The 20,298-nt window shown below is 44.7% G+C and overlaps 3 protein-coding genes across 3 annotated transcripts; 1 reads left to right on the plus strand and 2 right to left on the minus strand.

Annotated features, from left to right (window-relative positions):
• Positions 1 to 1,585: 1,585 nt before the first annotated feature.
• Positions 1,586 to 13,390, minus strand: LOC128712384 (uncharacterized). The gene is made up of 10 exons (XM_053807278.1): positions 13,207 to 13,390; positions 12,977 to 13,133; positions 12,696 to 12,896; positions 11,934 to 12,606; positions 8,770 to 11,611; positions 7,808 to 8,075; positions 7,603 to 7,726; positions 7,380 to 7,503; positions 5,621 to 6,385; positions 1,586 to 1,767 (listed from the first exon to the last, which is right to left on the minus strand). Exons 1-10 carry the CDS (start codon positions 13,388 to 13,390, stop codon positions 1,586 to 1,588), a joined length of 5,520 nt encoding a protein of 1,839 aa, XP_053663253.1.
• A 4,665-nt stretch (positions 13,391 to 18,055) lies between these two features.
• LOC128712872 (mediator of RNA polymerase II transcription subunit 11) lies at positions 18,056 to 18,534 on the plus strand. Its single transcript, XM_053807739.1, has 2 exons — positions 18,056 to 18,128; positions 18,203 to 18,534. Exons 1-2 carry the CDS (start codon positions 18,056 to 18,058, stop codon positions 18,532 to 18,534), a joined length of 405 nt encoding a protein of 134 aa, XP_053663714.1.
• A 55-nt stretch (positions 18,535 to 18,589) lies between these two features.
• LOC128713947 (FMR1-interacting protein NUFIP1) lies at positions 18,590 to 20,215 on the minus strand. The gene is made up of 2 exons (XM_053808821.1): positions 19,066 to 20,215; positions 18,590 to 18,981 (listed from the first exon to the last, which is right to left on the minus strand). The coding sequence occupies exons 1-2, from the start codon at positions 20,213 to 20,215 to the stop codon at positions 18,590 to 18,592; spliced, it is 1,542 nt and encodes a 513-aa protein (XP_053664796.1).
• Positions 20,216 to 20,298: the final 83 nt, after the last annotated feature.

Raw genomic sequence — 20,298 nt, forward strand, 5'->3', positions numbered from 1 at the left:
AAAACAAAACCGATAAAAGGAACCATTTGGGGAAAGGGAGGAGCGGAGGGGGAGGAAGGGGGGGGGGTGGAAAACCACCGCCAGTAAACGTTTTCCCTGTCGAGGAAAGCGCGCAAAAGCCCAATACCACCACCCATCATACTGGGGATTTTTCACGCTAGATTGCACCGATGCACACATTTGTCTTTAATGTTGTTTTTCCTTTCTTGTCGAATGGTACAACTTACAACTTTACTTAACAAACGTCAACTGTGCGATACGGATATTCGTTCGTGCGATCAATACATCGATCATTTAACAGCTGCGCCCAATGATATGCGTCGACCTTGTGGCGATCGTTGCAAGCAAAACCCAGATGGAAAGCATTGCTGACCCACATCTGTATGATGTCATAATTACCAGCGTTCAAAAGTGAAAATTTCCACCATTACTTCGTTTCATATTTCAAAACATATCCGTCAAACATATTTTCTTTCACCAGCCACCTGAAGGACGATATTGCAAACAGAATCTCCCAAGCGTCGAGTGCCATTTGCTTACGGCGAAAGAAAAATGTTCCCACATGGTCAACTCCCCACGCGGCTACAACACACAACTACGATCAGTCTTTTTCCACACACGGTCAATTTTCGATGTAATTAAGCATTCTGCATGGCAATGCGATCTCATCGTTCGGCATGCGTAGACCAAATTTTCACTTTCGACAAAACCCCCCGCATGCATCACTTTTACCCCTCACCCTCCCGGGGGCGGTATCCATCAACCGGTACACCGGGGGGACTGTTCCGAATTGTTGAAATTGATCATTTCCCCTCCGTTCCGTTGACTTCCAAACCTTGCCACCCCCATTTCCACTGCGGGAAAAACTCTATTAAAAAGCCAACCGGCCGCGGGTGGCACTTCGATGGCATTCGATGGCCAAATTCGATCGATCGGTAAGCGAAAAAGAGCTCAACCTTAAGAAGTTTGCCGGTGGGAACCGAACGGATTAAGGCACACAAAAAAATCACACTACTCCTCTTCTGACAATGATCGTTCGATATGTTATCACTTTCACGGACACGCGCGTTTGTTTGGGGCTTACTTTCGACCCATTTTACCCGGGAGGTTGCTACCGAGAAACCGAAAAGCCGTGTTTTTTGTTTGTTTCGGATGCGGAACATTCCGGCACGGTACAAAGCAAGTGGTTCTTCGGGTTTGTTTATCGCACTGCACCGCTCGCTGCGGTTTGTTATTTTGTTTATCGTGGAAAGGTTTTCACTTTCTGGTTGGAAATTAGTTGACAGCAAACGGAATCGCTAATAATAGGCATCGGAAATAATTAGTCTAATTGTAAATAGATGTGTTAATAAAACCCGAGTTTCTCTTCTACACACATAGTTGCCTGTTGTTTTTTCGTTGCTTCTTCGAAAACTACACGCACAATCCGCAACTGCTTGGGATCGCAATGTGCAACGAGAAGTTTCGTAGCATCTCTGGAATACGCTGACAAATGTTAGTTCACCTACGGCCGTACGCACTCGTGTCTAATCGCGGGACTGGAAACGGATTGTGCGACCACTTGGGGTTTTTGTTTTTGGTTCCTTCAGCACTTTGTGTTCGTTGCGCCGTACGTTTCCAGATGGCCCATGAGCACCTGCTGCAAATGACCCCGCTGGGTGCGTTCCTCGGTGATCTGCAGCTTAACCTGTGCCATATCTTGCTGCAGCTGGCGGACACTGATGAACAGTTGCCGTAAGGTTGGGGTCATTTCATCGTACTCGACGCCTGGGGGACGATGCGGACCCCGGGACCAAACGAGAAGGATAAACCAAAACCCCGGAGAAAGCCGAACCGGAATGAACATAAATTAAAAAAAAGAAGAAAAAAAAAAGGGAACAAATATAAAACGATACAACTAAACGCACTGTCTCGCGCTACAGCGTAAGGCGCAGGGTAGCGCATAGTTTTTTTTGTTGGGGGAAAAATAACTAAAATATCACATTACAAAAGCATTAATTCCAGCACACCCGGGAAAAGGAGAAAAATCTGACCAGCAAAACCAGCGCAACGGTGTACGCAAGCGGGCACGATAATCAAAAGCACAACGTCCAAAACTTCCAACACACAACTGACCCCATTATTGTACGGAATGATCCCAAAACCAAAAAAAAAAAAAAAACAAAACAAAACTCCCGGTGCCGCCAAAACGAGGACAAAACCGGGTCAGTTCTTTGCCGGAGAGGTCCTCCCTACTTGGGACGGGCGGGGCGGCAGCGAACGAGGGTTTTGTGTTTAATTTGTTCACCAGCACACGATGCATTTCTTTGAAGCGGTGCGCCAACCCCGGGACGGTCTATGCCGTAGGCGTAATTATTCACACTTTTTGATTTAGATCGGCCCTTGGTAGGGTTGCGACGACAGAAGCATCTTTTGTCGGGCAGTTTGCGCAGCCCATTGTTTTGTTGATTAGTTGAGGTAGCAGCCACACTCTAAAACACCGAGCGACAGTTGAACTGTTCTCACATCAAGGGAGCTGCGCGCGTGGTTCCTGTCGACCACGAAACGAAATTACCCTTGCATGAGAGCTATCTTTCTGCTGATAAACTAAAGCGCTACCGCATTCAACACTAAAAATAGAATTGTATTAAAATTGGGAAACATTAATTATACCGTACTTAAAACATAAATAAAAAAACAGTTAAAAAATTAGTGTGCACGACACGACACTTTGCATCATCAGTTCTGTGACACCTGCCCGATAGGGTTATGCATCAGAGACAGTCGAAACAACATTGATTTCTGTTTCCTCGACGTTTCCTTATTTTCCTTCACCCAATCACACCAAACATTGGTGTCAAATTGATCGGGTGTTACAAGTTATCTGACGTAATTGAACGTTACTTTTCCCTTTTGCCGTCAAACCGAACTCCCGAAATCACGTCAGCGCGCAGGACATAAAAATCTTAATTGACACCGAAACCACCACGCATTGAACCACAAAGACTTCCGCGGTCGGGCGGTGTTGTATACGAAATAAAGCTAAAAACACATTACGTTGCTGCGTTCGGACAACCGACGCGGATCGCCCAGGCGTGGCGGGCGGCAATTCACTAAGATTGCGAGCCGAAAACAATACGGCCGGCTGCTACCTACACCATCACCCCAACCGGAGGCGCTCTCATTTGTGTTACTGATGCTTAGACCAGCAACAGTAAAAGAAGAAAAGATTTATTTTCGTCCCCCATGCCATAAAACACCGAAACATAGGGGCACCGCTTAATCCCCTGTGAACAACACTTTTTCCTTCATGCATTTTTGCATTTGCTATAGAGACGGCTCTTTGCATTTTTTTTTTTCAGGTCGACATTCTCTTTCGACATCACAGCCAAATATGCCACCTTTTTGCGCTTAACTTATAAAACAACCACACATCTTTTATTACACTGTTGGTGAAAACCTGCTCATCCGATCTCTACCAGTTTGCACCGCTGTAGCGCCAGATAAGCGTATTACACTGAGCTTTCTTTCAGGGAAATGCGTTTGTGTTAATGCCGCCTTTTTAATAATTAAACAACTGCACATAAACGAGTTGCTAGAGTGTTATAATTTTGATATAAGTTTTTACATAACATACATTTCAATTAAGCTCAAAAAGCAATCCGAATGAAAGAACTGTTTGTTGATCTACATTTCTCACCACACAAAATTGTGTACATACACCAACGGAGAATTCTAATTGAACAGATATTGTAGAAAAACAAAACACCACTTTTACTTCATCTAATATCACAACATTTGCTTACACTTCTCACAAGAGATGATCAGATTGAGTTATCTAGTGATAAATGAAAGACCACACAAGTGTTGCGCTGAATGAATCTTTCGCGAAGAGTCAACTCTCCAAATATGCATACATCCTCAAAGATTTAAGATTGCTCCAGATTAATTCATCCTCAAAGATACAAGATTCTTCACAAATTAAAGCAAATCTCCAGAAACATGACTTTAGTTTTTTTTTGTGAAATAAGAATTTTCGTACAGACAACGAAATAAGTTGGAAATTTTTCGGTAAACACAATACTTTGAATTATTGACATTAATATTCAAATTTGTTTGGTAAACATTGGTTCCGGGTAATTGAGTTCAAAATATTCCAATTATACCATATCTTGATACTTGTATTATATTAATATATTTTACCCTTTGTTGATATTTCCAAAACTAAGCATTCACGTGTTTAACTTTACGTTAACATCTAACGTTAACCAACGCCGATGAAGGCGACGCGAAGTGGCATGTACGAATTATAAATTAAAATAGTTTACAGCAGTGCTTACAGCTAGTACATCTGTATAACAATCTCTATTTCAGAAACAAAAACAATGAAAATAATCTTGAAATCATATTTCCGGCGTGATTCTTTAATCTATGAAGATTCACGAATCTTTGGAATAGAGATTCAGATTCATTCATTCAGTTCAAAGATTCATTTAGATTTTTCAATCTGAATTAGGTTCACCCAACACTGGATCACACTATAGCGGAGGTCTAACGATCAATGCTCTAAGATGTTGTTTGTTAGCTGAATTGTATAGTAAGTGTAGCTATTTGTTTTATTTATTATCATCAATTTCTCGTCTCGAAGGTTAGTTAAGTGGTAACCGCCAGGATTGGGTACCGGAAACAAACCGGTACCCTATCTTACTGCTAATTCTACATTGTATATCCACAACAAGCAACACGGAGTATATGCAGTTTGACTGCTCAGTAGCTCTAGTTTTACTATTCGCGCCAATGAACCAAAAAGGCCAATGCAATGGCGGATTGAAAAACCAACAAAAACTGCCAAGTATAAGGTAGGCCGATTTCGATGTACGTAATAGTCGGGGTATATGAGTAGTATCAATTCCAAGTTTGCTAAACCTTGTAAAGCCGACGGATTAATAAAGCAAGCCCATACACAAAAACACGATCCTTTCAAGGATAATGGCAACGCAACTAATCAACAACAACAATTCCTATCAGTTCAGACACACACACACGCACATAAACATCACACTACAAATGTTAAATCGTTTACCCTGTACAACATGGTTTGGTTATAAATATACAGCGTATAAAACTGTGCATGATTGATGTGTACGTGGGTCCTTGCAGCGATGATACTCTACAGACGGATAGTGTTGGTCATTTATGCTATTTTACTCAGTTTACATGAGTGTGCTCATTTCACGGTATGTATCCTTCGCTACGCGACAAGGATAACAGCCTAAGTATAAGTCAGTTGCGCACGGCAACACGTTGACGTATGGCACGAACAAACAAAGCTATTACTGCTATGCGGTATAACGGGCTCTTCTAGATCACTACAAATTCTAACGTCCCTATCGATGATGCTGCCAGTAAAACATCCACAGCTTATTGCAGCATGACACCGAGTTGCGTGACATATCGTCGCGTAAGTGATCTTCCTGCAATGCTGAGCCGCGTGTCGCGCGGACACCGTTTTCTCCATCATCGTCACCGTTTAGCTGTGGTGTTGAACGGCGGAGTTGCGATAGCTTTGAGTTTCTCTTCAACCCTTGCGCAGTCTCGAACGAACGATTCAAGCGACGATCGTACAGCGAAGCACTCGTACCGGTGGACGAATGTCCTAGCGGTAGATAGTCACCGATGTATTCGCCACCTTCCGGTGCGGGTGGTGGTGGACTCGTGTCTCTATCAGCGACGACCGCATCTATTTCACGACTCGTCGTCCGATGGCGATGCCGTTGATGATGCGGCGCATGATGATGGTGCTGATAGTACGCATGGTTTAAACTCGATGCACCTGGCAGCTGATTCGCATTCATCCACACGGTCTGCTGCTTTGAAACGCGCGACAGCAGCGGTGTGTTAGTGTTGGAGTTCATGAAAATGTTATCATAGTTCGAGCCGGACCGTGCGATCGGATTGTGATAGGCTATTGACTGTGATGCAGTCTTAAGCGTGTTTATGGAGCGCGGCCCACCGTTCGCACTGCGGCCAGATTCTTCCGAGTGGGAGCGCCACTCGGTACTTCCGTAACCACCGATCGAATACCGAGCGCGTTGGTTCTGCTGCTGTTGCTGGTGCAGTTGCTGTTGCTGCTGTGACGGCTGCACGCCGTTTGGCATGTTGAGCGTCGCGATGGATGCGGCGTAAAGATTGAAACTGTTGGGACTTGCTTCACGCCAGATGTGTGACGAGTTAATGCTGTTGGTTGATGTGTGTGTCCTGCTGTTCTTGATACCGCCACCACTCGGAAGGTAGGATGACAATGAGGAGCAAGTGAAGGGTAGCTGAGGATTGGACGAGGAAAAGTGTTTGCTCGTTTTCAGCTTTCCGCCACGGATTGGCAAACACGGTGTCCATGGTAGCAGTGCTGTGTGATGTTTGTCAAGGGCCAGCGATGTTAAAATGAGGGAATATGTATGTGAAGGGATTTCAGGTTTGAACGACCGGTTGTAGATTAACAAATACATATGAATGTGTCGTTCCCAACATTCGAATGTTTAAAATTAATTCAGCAGCATGAAAAATCGACGATCGTCACACAACAATAAAGTGCACGTCGTAACGTTATGACAGAGGATAGGAATGAGAGAGATAGAGCAGATAGGCAAAAGGGAAAAGAAAGAAGACATAATACGATAAAACAGTTTAGCCTTCTATAAATTGTTCATTCATTTCACAATCTCACATCATTTGACTTCCAAAAGAAGCAATGCAAATCATTAAAAATCATTCTTGCCAAGCTTTCGTAGACAATTAAACACAATAAATGAATAAAAAAAAACGATGCATGATTTAAAAATAAAATTGCATGCTCAATTAGCATTGTATAACGAAGTGATGAGATTAAAATAGATAAGAATTGATGAAATAAATACACGGAAATTAAAATGCGTATTAAATTAGAAGAAATCACTTTCCTTCATACCGCGTGAATCATTCTAGTGATGTTCCCACCACAACATAAAATTTAATCGAAAATGCATTCGAGAGGATTAAGCATCCGTAGTTGGTCATTCAATGATGATAGAATTATTATCCCGCCATCCGTACTTATTAACAATATTATGTCTGCTTCATTCATTTCAGTTAACCACCTTCAGCTACACCTTAAGTTGCAATGCACGAAGAAGCATTTTATAGCAACAAGAGTTCGGCAGCGTACATCTTACGGTATACTTTTGATGATCCTTAACCTGATGTTTCCTTACAACACACCGGGTGCGATTAATGAATAGCCAATTATTAGAAGACAAGTATTGAGGGAACACCAATATAACTAACTCAAATAAAAACATAAATATTAAAAGCAACAAAACAAGCATCAAAAGCTACACAGAGAAACAATATAATCAGTCTCCTACCTGAGTGCATCGTGTTGCGTGAGGTGCTCTGGTAAGCGGCACAATATGCTTCAATGACGCGTAGGACTAGTGCATCCTCCTCATAAGTGGGTGACACCTTGGAGCTTGAACTGAAGGACAAACTGTGATGCACACTATCGGAAGTGTTTAAAATTACACTTCCTCCTCCGCTGTTGCCACCACCAACACAACTAGCTGCCGCACCTCCAATGCTTCCAGTAATGCTCGCCGTCGCACTGCGTCCTCCCCCCGTGCCGCCGGCAGCGCCACCAGCACTGCTGACGGCAACCGAGCTCAAAAATGCTGGACGCAATGAAGGTGCCGGTCTTAAGTTTGTTATGTTCCAATTAGCTAAAATTAAACAAACAAACGCTCACGTTATTCATGGGTAAACATAGTCAGCATAGGCTACTCTTCTCTTTACGTACCTTTTTCCGAAAAACCTTTTTGGTTTAGTCCCGCTTGGTTTGCTTCGTGACGGTTTAAGTTCAGGGAGTTCGGGGAAGCTAACAGACTTGGATTCGGTTGATGTTGCTTTAGTTGCTGTTGTTGGAGCTGCTGTTGCTGCTGAACTTGATTGTAACTCAGATGGTGGTTGAACGATTGGCTGCGTTTGTGTTGCGACATGTGCTGCACGATGCTGGACGTTCCGCTCCGCGACGGGTGGCTGTTTCCGGTTGTTGACGGTGGTGACATCTGTGTGATAAATCAAGCACATTCATCAACGGTCAAGCTCTGATGTGTCGTAGCGGATCGCATAAGCGCGCTCAATCACAAATCCATTCATCATTCACATTGAACCGACCACAGCATAGGTAATGAAGGACAAGGATAGGAAGATGGGGAATAGGAGATTGAAACTGAGCTGGTGATGTACACAACAACTTTAAACAATAAGCTATGGAAGTGCAGGTTGGATGCTCGGAAAAAGCTAATGTGAAGTGCGAATTATTAGTGCATTCGGCTTATTTCGTTGTCCCTATGGAAATGTCATTATACTGATGGGAATGCTCGCTCACAGGGCTCAGGCAGGGTGGCTTTGGCTAAACTTTATGTACAACAGCAATGATCGTAAACAAACACACACAAACACAAGCAAGCAAATCCGCATTCCTGGTGATTCTGCCACGTGTAACAGCAAAGAAACCCCTAGTAGGATACATTTATATCACTTTACTGGACACATTTTGCCAAAACATCTAAACACTTTTACACTACCTGTCTGCAATATAGAACATTTGCGTGAAATTAACAACCGTACTAAATGAGAAGAACGCAAGCAACATAAGATGAGAAGGTAGAAAAAGAAAAATAAAAACACAGAAAAAAACAACAACGGAAACACAAATACAAAAATGCTAACTCAACCAAACAGAAGAAACACTCTTGCCTGAACCCCGAGCGGCTCCATCATTAGACGAAATATTGGGACGATGTAACAGACCATCACCATCGGAAGGAATGTCGCCCGCTTGGCTGTACGTGGTAGGATTGCTACTTCTAGTACATCTACATTTACTATCATCACCGATCCGTAGAACCCGTGGTGGTGGCAGCGGCCGTGATAGTGGCCCAGAAGCCGGTGGCAATTTCAGTGACTCGTTGCTCGTGACGACAAATATCGGTAACTTCTCCTTCTTCCACCAGTGTGCATAAAGGCCGGTTTTGTAGGTGATTCTATCTGCTGTAGTTTCGCCGTACGGCGGTACAGTCGATTGCGTTAGTACGCGTCGCATGGCGGCTGCCGAAGAGCGATCGTGCAGATTTACCACTATGCAACTACGGCCGGAATAGTGGCGCGGTTCTTCGCTTGTGCCGTCATCTCTATCCAACGATGAGAATGATGATAACATACGATCTTCGCTACGACTTCGTACCGTCCGATCGTGTCCTGAATGTTCACGTAGCGGAGAATATATGTTCGCGTCCTGAGACGGTTCCACATCTACCGATGTACTATCACCGCTAGCGACAGGCGATTTATTCTTCACCGAACCTTGCCGCCCACTATGAGACTGAGAATTATCATGAGGATGCTGATCATTATGGTGATCGTATTGCCCACTATCAGTGAAATCGAACTCACTCTCATGAACGAGCGCAAATCGACCCAAATTGTGGCTTGAGCGGGACTGTCTCAATGCAAACGAGTGCGAACAACGTCGACTCGCGCCCGTAAACACACCACCCGCAGGGACGCCATCGACAACATCTTCGCGGATTTCTCGTTCGTGCAGCATCCCGGCAACAACATCGTTCCGTGCAAGGCCAGCGTCCTCGTCCACTGTACGCTGCTCTGCATAATCACAAAGAAGAAAATCACCGGAAAATTTAGCGGGCCCATCTGGCGTGGAGATAGTACAACTACCGGCCATACCTGAATCGCTCGAATGAGGACTGTGGCCGCGGGAATAGAAACTACAATAGCGACACTTATGCTCCGAACAATCCGGACAGGTTGGGTGATATCCATCCGATATGTGATCTAAATCGTCCTCACGACGGGTTTTGACACCTTTGTCGAGCTTTCCTTTATCTCCACCGGAGCAATTGTTGTTGGAATCAAGCAGCTTGACTGGTAACGGAGGAATGCCTTTTCCGGACAGTTCTACATATTGATAACTTAGACAACGTCTGGCAGTTGATGTTGGAGCTTCTGGACCACATTGTCCTAACCTTGGTTCCGGTCCTTTGCTCGCATCCTGCGAATTGTCCTTGTCTTTTCTACGATGATTTGGATTTAGCACAAGTTTTTTATCAGAATTTATTGAATGCTTACGGAATGGTGACTGCTCCCGAGACAAACATCCGAGCACATTATTGTCAAGCACCGGTCGATCATCTACACCGACAGATACCGAAGTTGTGGCGGTTATAGGAAAGTTGTACAGCAACTCGGCCGTTACCGGATCGGGTGCGGGAACGATGGCGGGTATGTCTAGCGAACTGGAATGTACACTGTTACGATCGGTACTCCCCGCGCCACCAGCTGTGATGTTGGATGTCGTCGTGGGTCCCTGTCCATCTCCAGCCTGGCATTCGTCCTTCCACGAAGGAATGTATATTTCGGTCACGGACGAGTTGTTGAAGCGATTGCCAACGAAGTACGTTGGCATACTGTGGCGTTCCTCGGTGATCGTTTTCTGCTGCAGTGAGTGTTTGATTTGCATCGACTCGTCGAGATTAAGCAAATTTTCGCAAGCCATTCGTCCGTGGGCAGGCCGGTGTTCAAAGCTGGACAGTTGCGACTGTTCAGAGCATTGCTGTTTCAATTCACCCAGAAGCAATCTTGCCGTGGATGTATGGATTCCCGATGATCGTCCAGCGTTTGATCGAGCGCTATCGGGCGCACCGGAACTGTTGAGTGATTCACAGTCATTTAACCGCAGAAATGGTACAGCAGCGGAACCAATCATTTCTGAACTACGGGTTCTGTCATTTCCACAACCCGCCTGCTCCTCTTCCTCTTCCGGCAGACTGTCTGACTGTGACTGTTCTCCTTTTTCGGAGTCTAGCGATAAAGTCTTCCGTCCATCTTTTCTGTACGTAAAAGAACCACCATCGGTAGAGTGTGGATCATCGTAACTTTCATACACTGTGCTGCCGTCACAACAGCTGTCCGGATTCGTTTTACTTTTTCCAGCAAAAAATGTTATCGTTTCGTACGCATCGTCATCATCTTCTACGTAGTCCACAGCATTTTGGCGTTCAAAATTTGAACGACTTCGGGAACAGGTAGACGATGCACACGATGAGGACTCTGAATCACTGGAATTGTATCTACGATGTGTTAGTTGACTGCAATGCTCTTCGTCAACCTGTGCCGTCGCTTCATCCTTTCTGGTCTGTAGCTGTTCTGCAGATTTAGGCTCAACTTCACCGTGTTCCGGTGCAGCAACACGTGCTGCTGCTTCCTTTTCACGTCGTTGCATCCGTACTGTAGTTTTGTGTCGTCGTCGTCTCATTACGACCTCTTTCCTGTCATAGGTTCGTGTTACTTGAGGGTACAGTAACGCTTGAACGACATATCGTGACAGTTCGCCTGCACGGAAGAGGCGCCGAAAATAGCTGGTCAGCTCAGCGTACGGAGCGGTAGGCGGGTAGTTCGAAGGGGGAAATGTTGCTTCAAAATCGGCACCATACATTCGATGCCACTGACCACCGTCATCATATGCACATACCGATACACGAGTACTGTAGCCACGAGAATCGAGTGCTAACTGTTTACTGCCCTACTTGGCACAAACGGAAAATTTTAAATTATTATTTAAAAAAAAAACAATCATTTACGGAAACGAAAGAAGTTGCCACACGCCACCAGTGACGGATTTTAGAATAGGACAGTGGTTTTAGAAGATAATTAAATAAGAGAAAGAAAGAGAAAATAAAATTTAAATGATATAACCCAACCTTAAGTCGGAAGATTCATGTTCATCTCATACGTTCATACAAAAATGTCTTTTTAACAAAACACTTCAACAAACAAGAACACCATGATCCCACATTCAAACATGTCCATAGAAATACACCACTTAATACCACGATCATACTTACATGTGGTGGAGGCTGAGGAATATTAACTGCTGAGCTGCTAACGTTGCGCTTCATGTCCACCGCTCCTGTACCGCTCTGTTCGACTACGCCTGACTTGGGACTAAGCAGTTCCACCCATCGGTTGGCCTCACTGGGACCTTGGCACACGGCTACGATGCGATCGATCAGTGTACCGCTGATTTCAAACGCATTCTTAATCTGATCTGTATCATCCAAACGATTCACCGTTATTCCCGTCAGCGGAAGCTTTCCTTCATATTTGAAAGCACTCATTCGTTGGCTTACGCTTAATATCAGTAACGTCTGTGGAAATAGCACCAAGTATCGATCCTTATGTTCCGGACCAACAGCTACACTGCCCATGTGTATAATTTCTCCGAGCGAGCTCAATTCTGCACCCTGCCAACCGCGTACCGGTCCGGTCAATATCTGCAGCTCTAGCTCTTTCTGTCGACGGGTAGCCGAACAGGACGAAGCAATGTCCTTGTACACGGCAATACTTCGCTGGGTATCTCCCCTGTCCGGATGTCCGCTTTCCATGTGTCTTTCGAGTTCCTGAAGTATGGCGGCGTACTTGTCTAGACGACGAAAGGGCTTCGAAAGGCCTGTGGTAAGAACCAGCAGACCCGGTTTGGCTGCACCTTGTTTTTCCATGAACACATTCAGCTCCTCACTGTTTTTGTGTAATGATCAAGTAGAAACCATGCAAAATTAGAATTCCATCATCTTCTCTACGGTGCAGCTAGCAAATGTGTCACTTACCGAAACTTATCAACTATTACTATGGCACGGGGATGGGCGGCACAGTAGAATTGGTGTATTTTCTTCATCGTTGGTGCTTTCGACAGGAACACTTTCCCGACACGATCGTTGCTGTCCTCCAGAGTTTGCAAAAATTCCTCATGCATTTCAACCACTTCGAGAAAGTTGCACATTAACTGTGCGTATTCGTTGGAAGAGAGTCTGAAAGAACAACACCGGAAAAGTTATAGAAGCGTACGTTTAATTAATATTTTAAATGTGGCTATTCAAACACCACGTACATCTGACTGGGCTCCAGTGGTTCCAGAAAGTTTTCAGCTAATCCTCGCAATTCAGCAACATGCGCCTTCTCACTTTCCAGCAAATCACGGAAGACAACCGATCGAAACGCCTGTATTTCCTCCGGAGGCCGTATGGTTTCGGACAACGGTAATGGCCCTATGGGATGGGATTAGACATATACTTTATTGCATTGATCCAATTATGCACACCCACAAATCCACACACTTACCAACATATTCCTTCACGTAATTGCTTGGAAACCAGCCCGTCTTGTCGCCCAAGGTTCCTTCCCACCAGCCCCCTTCTTCCCGCTGTGTTAATGTTATGATATCACCCTTTTTGAAACACAGCTCATCGTTGTTCGACCCCTTGAAAGAGTACTGTGCCTGTACGGTAATTATCGAAGCGTCCATTCTGCAATGTGTTGCGTCGTTCTGCAAAAATCAAACATAATTTTACGATGAAAACAAATCACTCCTCTCTGGCCGCAGCTAGTTTTCCTTCAACAGAAACAATTCCCGTTTTGCTGCCTCCTATTGCAAACAAAAATTCTAGTTGCCAATTCTACCCAAATGTGTATGTGTGTGTCACCCCTTTTAAACCTTTCTTTTTACAGATAAATCATCTCATGTGCAGATCGACAGATCGAATTCCAACAAACTTAAAAATAGTCGCCTTGTATGTCTTACGGCTCAATGCTTGTTGCATATATGTTTCGGGTTAAGGATGACGACCGAACAGCACATCCTATACATGGGGTTTTCATATACAATTTTCCATTTCTCACCAAAACAGAACAGTATGACGCACGCACGTGGTTAAACCGAGGATAAACGTTTGACACCCTGCTGTCTAAAATCCGTTTAAAAATGGCATTAAAAAATAGAAAAACAAAACGAATGGCTTTTAAATGTTTCGATCGAACGATCTTTCTCAAAGATTATTTTTATGAACACAAATCACATATAAACTCACTTTTTTATCGTAGTTCGCCGTTTGGTTTATTTTGTGTAGTTTATTTCGAACAAGTTCATGCCATTAAACAGTGCACCACAATTTCCTTTCGAAGATGTAATTTTGTACCTCGTTAAATACGAATGCCCTTTCGCAAGCGGGATCTCGATGGAGACGCCTGGCATCTTGTCACACCATCTAACTTTTGATGCAAACCGTTTCCGTTTCCTGTCGAATTTCGATCGAGAGTCCATCTGCAGGGTGTATGTATCGGTGATCATGCTTTCGCAGTGGTATGGTAACGACAATATAAAGTTGTTTATGCAATAAAATAAGGCGAGTTGTCCCGAGTTGCCGATATTGCGTGATACATCCGGTTTGTTATTATTGTGAAAACACAAACAGATATATCAGTATCATCACCATAATGATGTACCAAAGCAGGACAACATAGTTCTGATGCATCGTCATGATTCGGTGTGTCTGTGTGTCAGCAGAGCTGGGTCAACAAAGAACGATTTTTTGTTTGTTAGTAAACTAAACTCGCGATCACTCGTGTCACTGGATCATCAATCTTCATAGGCTACAGGGGTGGGCTGTTGTTGCATTGCTGATTCATCTGCCGGGCATCCTGCGCGCGCTATCAAAGTTTCTGCAGCTTGCAAAATTTCTATAATTATTCCTCGGCACTTGGCTCGCGATCGCACGACTTCTCCCAGGATAGATGATATTATAAACGAGCTCGGCGGCCAGATTACGGTATTGCGTTCTGCGTTATGAAGTATCTAAAATAAATGTAACAAAATCGATATTTAATATTTCCATCCAGATGTATACACACCGTCCGTCTACTTACGCTTTGCACGTGCACTGCGACGATCAAGTTGTTTAACGAATGGCCAAAAACAATGACAATGATCAGCACCGCAATGAAGTGACCGTAAGTCCAAATGGGAAAAAGGAGCAAACCACAATACGTACACACTTCGCGGAAAAAATCGTTTGGAAGCTAATAAATGTGTCTCGGTCACGCAAAAAGATGATTCTATCCGGTGGGAATCGCTACAGAATACTGCCGATTCTACACGCGTGTGCTAAGCACAGCACAACCGAATCCGTCCCACTGCTCGCCTGTGATAGGACATAACGAGAACTGCCAAAAACTGTTTTCGCGCGAACGAGGCAAACCATCCAACCCCAGAAAAGCCCCCTCAGCAGCACAACGGCACTCACCGGGGATGCGTTATTTTCGAGGTGAAATTTATTTGGCAAAACATATTCGAGAAAATGGTCCCTTCAGTCTTATGGATGCCCAAGCACTGACACACAAGTGACAGCAACCCGTCGCTTCCATAATGGCATCATCGGGGCATCAGCAAGACACGCCACGCCACAGCATCAGCTCGAGTCGCTTGTCGCCACTCAAAAAGAAACGAAGATACATAATGCTTATCCGCCTAAAAAAATGCCACAATGTGCGCTCTTTTCCTACAAAATGCACGTCATAGGAACGAATTTTGACACAAATTCTTCCCCGTTTCAGATAATTGTTACCTTCACCATGTTACACACCAACGACCATGCGATGCAATTCAAAACGATTTCTAATCGAATCGTATTACCATGTGAATTGTGTGAAAATCACATCTAAAGAGCTAAATAACTCATTCCTCCCATCGCGCGAACATACTGGCAACGGTCCAAAAACCGGGGGGAGGAGTGGTTTTGAAAATTAGTCTCATAAACAATTCACCCGCAGAAACCCCAAACGGGATCCGTTGCTGGTGCGGCAATACGTTGGGTGTGGATTTATTGTACGCGCGCATTTTGCTGACACACACGTGGAGCAAATGTGTGTACGCCCATTGCTAAAACAGCAAACAGACGGTATTCCCTAAGTACGAAACGCGTCCTTTAGTGATTGATGGGCCGCTGCTTCCAGTAACGATGAAAGGGGTTGAGTACGAATACGGCCTCTGTTCACAAAAATCTTCTCGTCTACAAATTTGCAAATATTTAGACAAAGTTTGGGTTTTTTTTCTTCTCACTCTGTGTGGCCACACACATCCTTCAAGCGGATTGTATGACATGTCGCTTACAACAGGTGTTTTCATTTTACTACGAGGTGAGGGAGGATACGAAACACACAGAGGGTTTTAGAACATATTAAATACTCACACGCTCGGTTAAATATAGAGAACAAACATTTACATTTTGTCTAGCAAGCAGTATACTTTTACAGATGAATTACGACCAACATTCTTTCCGCACGAAATTACCCCCCGGAAAGCCCGAAAGGTTTCGAGGAGAGATTATGTCCTTACTTTCTCACGATCACCGCCAACCCTGTATAGCGTTTAAACTGAAGGTGTTTATCGCTCTCGGGCGCATTTAAATGCGGGATCGACGGGATTGATACAGCATAACGGCACAGGAATATTATTACACTTGCACGATCGCACGAAAGGGCAATAAACTAGCACTCAAGCCGTTCGAGCCATGAATTTAAAATCCTTCGATTCACGTGCATTTCCCATCCGGTATGGGACGCTTCTCTTCATGAGCCGCGTAGACATCTTGACTCTTGAGCACGGTTAGGGGTCCACTTTTCGTCCGCCCTACGTTGATCTCCTGCACGATTGCGTACCGTGCGCTCATTGCAGCAAAAAAAACGATACATCTCTGGCGGTGTTCAAAAGATTCATTCGACTCTCGATCAGTTACTATAAATAGAAAAATAAATTTCATGGCGACACAGCAAAATGTCCAATGCCGTCCGGCGACGACACCGAGAAACAAGCAACGATGTGATACGATCGCATCTTCGTCTGATCTTCACCTAGAACGAACAGACGGCATCATCGCAACGGATGGTCGCCTGTTAGTTTGGTTTGTTGGTCGTATGATCAATGCAATGATCTTGTTTGTATTTCCACTTATCATCTGATACTTCATTTCTGCTTGATTAACCATTCGGAGCGTAACACGGGACGCTGCATCTTATCAGAACGCTTTTGATCGCTACGCTGCTAGAACATCGAAACAGAAAGATATATAAAGTTAAGGCAAATGTTTTCCAAACAGGCGTTGGGACACATTTGCTTGGCCTTAGACATTTAGGGTCCCCTGCCGTATGGTAAAGCAAGCATAAAATATTCCTATACCCAGATTTATAATTAGCATCACTTACATGGGAAGAGGGAAAAGTGAAAAATCTCCTTCAGTCAATACAGTTTGCCACCGGCCACAGCACCACCACCACAACACCGCCGACACCGCAGCCTTCACCACCCAAAAGGACAAGATCACTGGCACCCAAAAATATTTTCTTTCCCCTCGCTTTTTTTTCCTTGCCCCACACCTCACACGATCGGTCCGAACGGCATGCCCCTACCCCTTTGCCAGTGGTCGTCGGCTTTACTTCCCTTTCTTTCTTAACCCCTTTTTTGTTATGTTTCGTTTCTGTTCTCGGGAAACCGAGATCCGACAATTCCGACGAAATTCAACACACGCACCTGGAGCACACTATATTGCTTCTCTCGATGATGTACGAAACGCAACAGAAGGGCACGGCTTTTTTGGTGGCGACACTTTATAGAATTTTAAGCAATTCTTTTGTTTCACGCGTATCACAGGCTAAACAATTCTATCTTCACCGCCGAGCACAACCAAAACGGGACAAGAAAAAACGCCCACCCGGGTCACCGATAACCTTCTTCGTTGCCTCTTTCTTTTTGTTTTTGGTACAAACGGATGGGGGACTTGCGGAACAATAAAACGGGAAAAAACGGAAAAGAACGTACCGCGTCGGCTAGGCACTGGGTTTCATCTTCATCCACAAAAGGGCACCATTTTACACGGACACATTCCACAGCGAAACACGGATAAAATCGTACAACACCGCGCGCCGTCTTTCGGTACGCAAAACCGACGAGCGACAGAAGTTACAGTTCTTTTGCTTTTGCTTTGTGATTAATTTCTGCCCAGCTGCCGTCTGTCAGATGGTGGGCAGTGTTGCCAAACGCCGGCTGTACATTTCCAGCTGCTGTTTGACAGTTCGCTGTTGCTGGGGTTGTGGGCAGTTTGTTTATATTCTTCATCGCCAATAGTGGAACGCTTTCGCGATGACCGCAATCGATAAAATACAAGCCTTGGATCACATTGAACGAGAACTGATCTTGTGCTTGCAAAGTGCCGGTAAGTAATAGACTAAATACAACCGAGACACATGTAAGCAGTCCGAATGATGTACGAACCATGCCCCTTTGCAGGTGCGGCACTGATGGAACTAAGCAAGGAAAAGACCAGCCAAAAAGCAACGGAAACAAACGTTAACCAGTTCCTAAAGTCGCTCAACAATGTAGAGACGAAGCTTTCGGAACAGATAAACTATCTCACGCAAGTGTCGACCGGGCAACCGCACGAAGGTTCCGGTTACGCATCGGCCAAGGTGCTGCAAATGGCGTGGCATCGCATACAGCACGTCAAGTCGCGCATCAAGGATCTGGAAGAGTGCAAAATGCGCTACATACAGGCCAATCGTATGCAGAGTAACCGCGTTGGACAGAACGCCTCATCCACCACAGCTGGTGTTATGCTTTAATGGAAAAAAGTAACAAAACACCGGATCTATATTATATTCAATAAAAACGTATATTTTATTCCTTTACTTCGTCGCTAACGGCAGCTACATCTTCTTCATTCGTTTGCCCTATTCCAAAAAATTTGTTCAACAGTACGTGTCGCACACACTGCAGCAACACGTTCCGCTCATGCCGTATATCGGTGTCGAGCAACTTCTCCAACATTGTGTTCTGGTTCGATCGTCGAAGTTTGGAATAGTTCAATAATGGTCGATTGGGTTTACCAACATTTTTGCCTTTTAAATTGTGCTCACTTTTGGAAGCCTGTTTAGCTCCTTTCGGTACTGGACGGCACAATACGTTTTGAGCTGATCCACCCGGAACATTATTTTTCGCAGTTTGTGGAGTAGAAACGTTGATGACATTCGTTGCTTTTTTGGGTACATCTTCCGTACATATCGATTTTACTTCAATTTCTGCAGGAGCCCGTTCCAACTGATCCGTACAATGGTTATTGTCGCCTTTCATCACTTCATCGTCTACTATTTCACATATCGATTTTTCTTCAATTTCAGCAGGAGCCCGTTCAAACTGATCCGGACAATGGTTCTTGTCGCCTTTCATCACTTCATCGTCTACTATTTCACCATCGCTGAGTACACTTTCCGGCTGCACTAAGGATTCGTTAACCGTTTTTACCGGATCAATGTTATCTTCCATCTGTTCTTCTACATCTGAATCATTTTCACTGCCCGATCCGTAGTCCCCGAGCATAGCCAAGGCATTCTTTGACGAATCTTTATAATCCTTCAACGATGACGTTCCTTTAAAAAAGATTCTACCCGTGGTTTTCTCAACTGCCGTTACTGCTACCGGAAAAGCTGACCTTTTTCTGCCCCTTGACCGTTTATGGTTTCTCCCATTCGGAGCAATCTCTTTCCTTTGGCCGTTTTCATTAGATTCGCCTTTCGTCGATGAATGTCGATTGGGAAAACGTTCCTTATTCTCCTCAATACGTTCACCACGATTGAACCGTGCTTCCTGTGCATGCTGGCGTAGGATTACGTTCTGTTTCGTAGGATACCGCTTCCGGCGTTCTTCTTTCCATTGTTCAATTTCTTCCGATGATGGTCCTACAGTAGGATCACTTGCATTTCTTTCGTCCCTGTGTGTTTGACGTTCGTGTCGCTTCATGATCATCGGATGTCCAACGAACTTACAGCCAGGCACGGAACACGGTGCGTGGTTTGTAATGTGTTGCTGATACTCTGCTTCCGAACGACAATTTACATCACATCCTTCGCACCACAGCTTCCAGTCCAGAACTAACAATTCTGGTTTAACCTCTTTATCCAACCCATTGTTTGGTGGTCGTACTGATCGATTGTGTCCACCACCTCCATTGTTGTGTTTGAATTTGGCACGATAATTGTTCTGAAAAGCCCCAGGTTGCCCTTGCCGATTGTGGACATGGTCCGGTGCATGAGGTTCCGCTGGCCGTTTCCGTGGATTGTACAGGAACCGAGGTGGAACGGTAGAACCACGTGGCCCGTACATCGGTGGCGGTTGCTTATCACGCGTTAACAGCATCCCGTTTGGCGTGGAGAAATGAGGATTCAGATGGCGGCTAAAACTGCCGAGACTTTTCTTAACCTCGTCCTGAAATTTGGGCGGCGGCAAAAGAAACTTTTCCTCCGCCATAGTGTGATGTGAAACACGTTTGCGGTGATCTGATGCTGGGTTGTTTACAAACTACAGCACCATTCTGAGCAGTGTTGCCAGAA

Source organism: Anopheles marshallii, chromosome 3 (assembly GCF_943734725.1).
Source record: "Anopheles marshallii chromosome 3, idAnoMarsDA_429_01, whole genome shotgun sequence".
In the NCBI taxonomy this organism is placed as follows: Eukaryota; Metazoa; Arthropoda; class Insecta; order Diptera; family Culicidae; genus Anopheles; species Anopheles marshallii.

What these genes read in the sequence shown, in the direction of transcription:
- LOC128712384 (XM_053807278.1), bottom strand. Translation starts at nt 13,390, where the DNA reads ATGGACGCTTCGATAATTACCGTACAGGCACAGTACTCTTTCAAGGGG. An exon ending in CCACTGGAGCCCAGTCAGAT is followed by an intron (nt 12,897 to 12,976) that starts GTACGTGGTGTT and finishes TTGTTCTTTCAG; the next exon opens with ACTCTCTTCCAACGAATACG. An exon ending in GCTAGGACATTCGTCCACCG is followed by an intron (nt 1,768 to 5,620) that starts GTACGAGTGCTT and finishes ATCGTCCCCCAG; the next exon opens with GCGTCGAGTACGATGAAATG.
- LOC128712872 (XM_053807739.1), top strand. Translation starts at nt 18,056, where the DNA reads ATGACCGCAATCGATAAAATACAAGCCTTGGATCACATTGAACGAGAA. An exon ending in CTTGTGCTTGCAAAGTGCCG is followed by an intron (nt 18,129 to 18,202) that starts GTAAGTAATAGA and finishes GCCCCTTTGCAG; the next exon opens with GTGCGGCACTGATGGAACTA.
- LOC128713947 (XM_053808821.1), bottom strand. Translation starts at nt 20,215, where the DNA reads ATGGCGGAGGAAAAGTTTCTTTTGCCGCCGCCCAAATTTCAGGACGAG. An exon ending in AATTGAAGAAAAATCGATAT is followed by an intron (nt 18,982 to 19,065) that starts GTGAAATAGTAG and finishes CAGAAATTGAAG; the next exon opens with TAAAATCGATATGTACGGAA.